At 67.4% G+C, this 1316-nt stretch overlaps 1 protein-coding gene across 1 annotated transcript; it reads right to left on the bottom strand.

Moving 5' to 3' along the window:
• Nucleotides 1–2: 2 nt before the first annotated feature.
• TRAPPC1 (trafficking protein particle complex 1) lies at nucleotides 3–1310 on the bottom strand (the record flags this gene model as incomplete). Its single annotated transcript, XM_025194355.1, has 4 exons — nucleotides 1291–1310; nucleotides 691–761; nucleotides 352–490; nucleotides 3–110 (listed from the first exon to the last, which is right to left on the bottom strand). Coding segments are annotated over exons 2-4 (306 nt in total), but the record flags the coding sequence as incomplete, so codon positions are not given.
• Nucleotides 1311–1316: the final 6 nt, after the last annotated feature.

Raw genomic sequence — 1316 nt, 5'->3', positions numbered from 1 at the left:
AAGAAGGGCAGGGCACGCACGAAGGCGTCAAGGCGGGAACGGAAGAGCTCACTCTGCACCGGTTCACCCAGCGGGCACAGCGGGTTCTTCACCCCCAGCCCCACATAGATCTGGGGAGGGGGGACAGGAGTCAGGGGGGGACCCAGGCATCCAGGCTCCCAGCCCCCACCCCAGGCACAGACTCCAAGCATCCACCCCCACTGATGTGACCCCTGCCCCCAGCCTGGTGCAGAACCCAGGTGTCCGAGCTGCCCTGAAGTGCCCCCATGGGTCCTGGGGGGGGGGGAAACGGACCCTACGCTCATGCTGCTGCAGAGGGGCGGAAGGGGACCCCAGGTGGGGCACACTCACATTGCTGTAGAGGTGCTGGAGGGCATCACGGGCGCTGCCCACGCCCAGGTCAGTAGTGAGCACAAAGCGCAGCCCCGTTGGCGTCTCATAGTAGTGCAGCTTGTACTTGCTAGTCTGAAAGCACAGGAAGCCATCGCGCCTGCGTGCTAAGGGCCACACCAGCGCTGGACTTGTGCCCAGCCCGCTCCTGGGGATCTCCAGCCTTGGCCTCGCAGTCCCCTGCCAGTCACTGCCCCATCCCCACAGATCCCTATCCTGGTCCCCCTGCTCCCTCCCCCATCCCTGGAGACCCCCATCCTGGTCCCCTCACTCCCTGGCTCCCTGCAGGCAGCAGGATACATGTCCACAGGGCTCATCTTGGCCACAAAGGAGCGGATGGAGAACAGCATCCCGAACATCAGCTTGAACTCCTGGGGGGTCAGAGGGGGGTGGTCAGCTGCAACCACCCAGGGACGCTGCCACTTGCAGAACCACATCCCCTCGGGTCCCTGCCCCCAGCTCCAGACATAACCCTGGCCCCCAACACACAGAGGCTCCGCCCCCTAACCGAATTCGGGGTGGGGGTGGGGCGCTCAGGTATGACCGGGATTCCCCAACCCTGGACCACCCAGGGATGCCGCAATTTGCCGAGCCTGGTCCGCTCGGGTCGTTGCCCCTGCAGGACACACCCAGGCCCCGCCCCGAGCCCCAAACACAATCCCGCCACCCCGAAGCCCTCCCCCCCACCCCACCCCCCGGGGGGGGGGGGGGGGCTTAGCTTTGGCCAGAAGTCCCCATCCCCGACCACCCAGGGACGCCGCAACTTGCTCAACTGCGGCGGTGTCCCCGTGGGACGCCCCTCGGCCCCGCCCCTAATCTAACTCCGGGGGCCCCCCAGGTATGAGCACGCCCCCAACCGTGGGCACCGCCGCTTGCTGAACCACGCCCCCCGGGCCCCACCTCCAGGGAAGGCGCCAGGGCCAGAC

This window comes from Alligator sinensis, unplaced genomic scaffold (assembly GCF_000455745.1).
Source record: "Alligator sinensis unplaced genomic scaffold, ASM45574v1 scaffold1745_1, whole genome shotgun sequence".
In the NCBI taxonomy this organism is placed as follows: domain Eukaryota; kingdom Metazoa; phylum Chordata; order Crocodylia; family Alligatoridae; genus Alligator; species Alligator sinensis.
The sequence above is the reverse complement of the archived record's forward strand: the minus strand, read 5'-3'. Positions and strand labels throughout refer to the sequence as shown.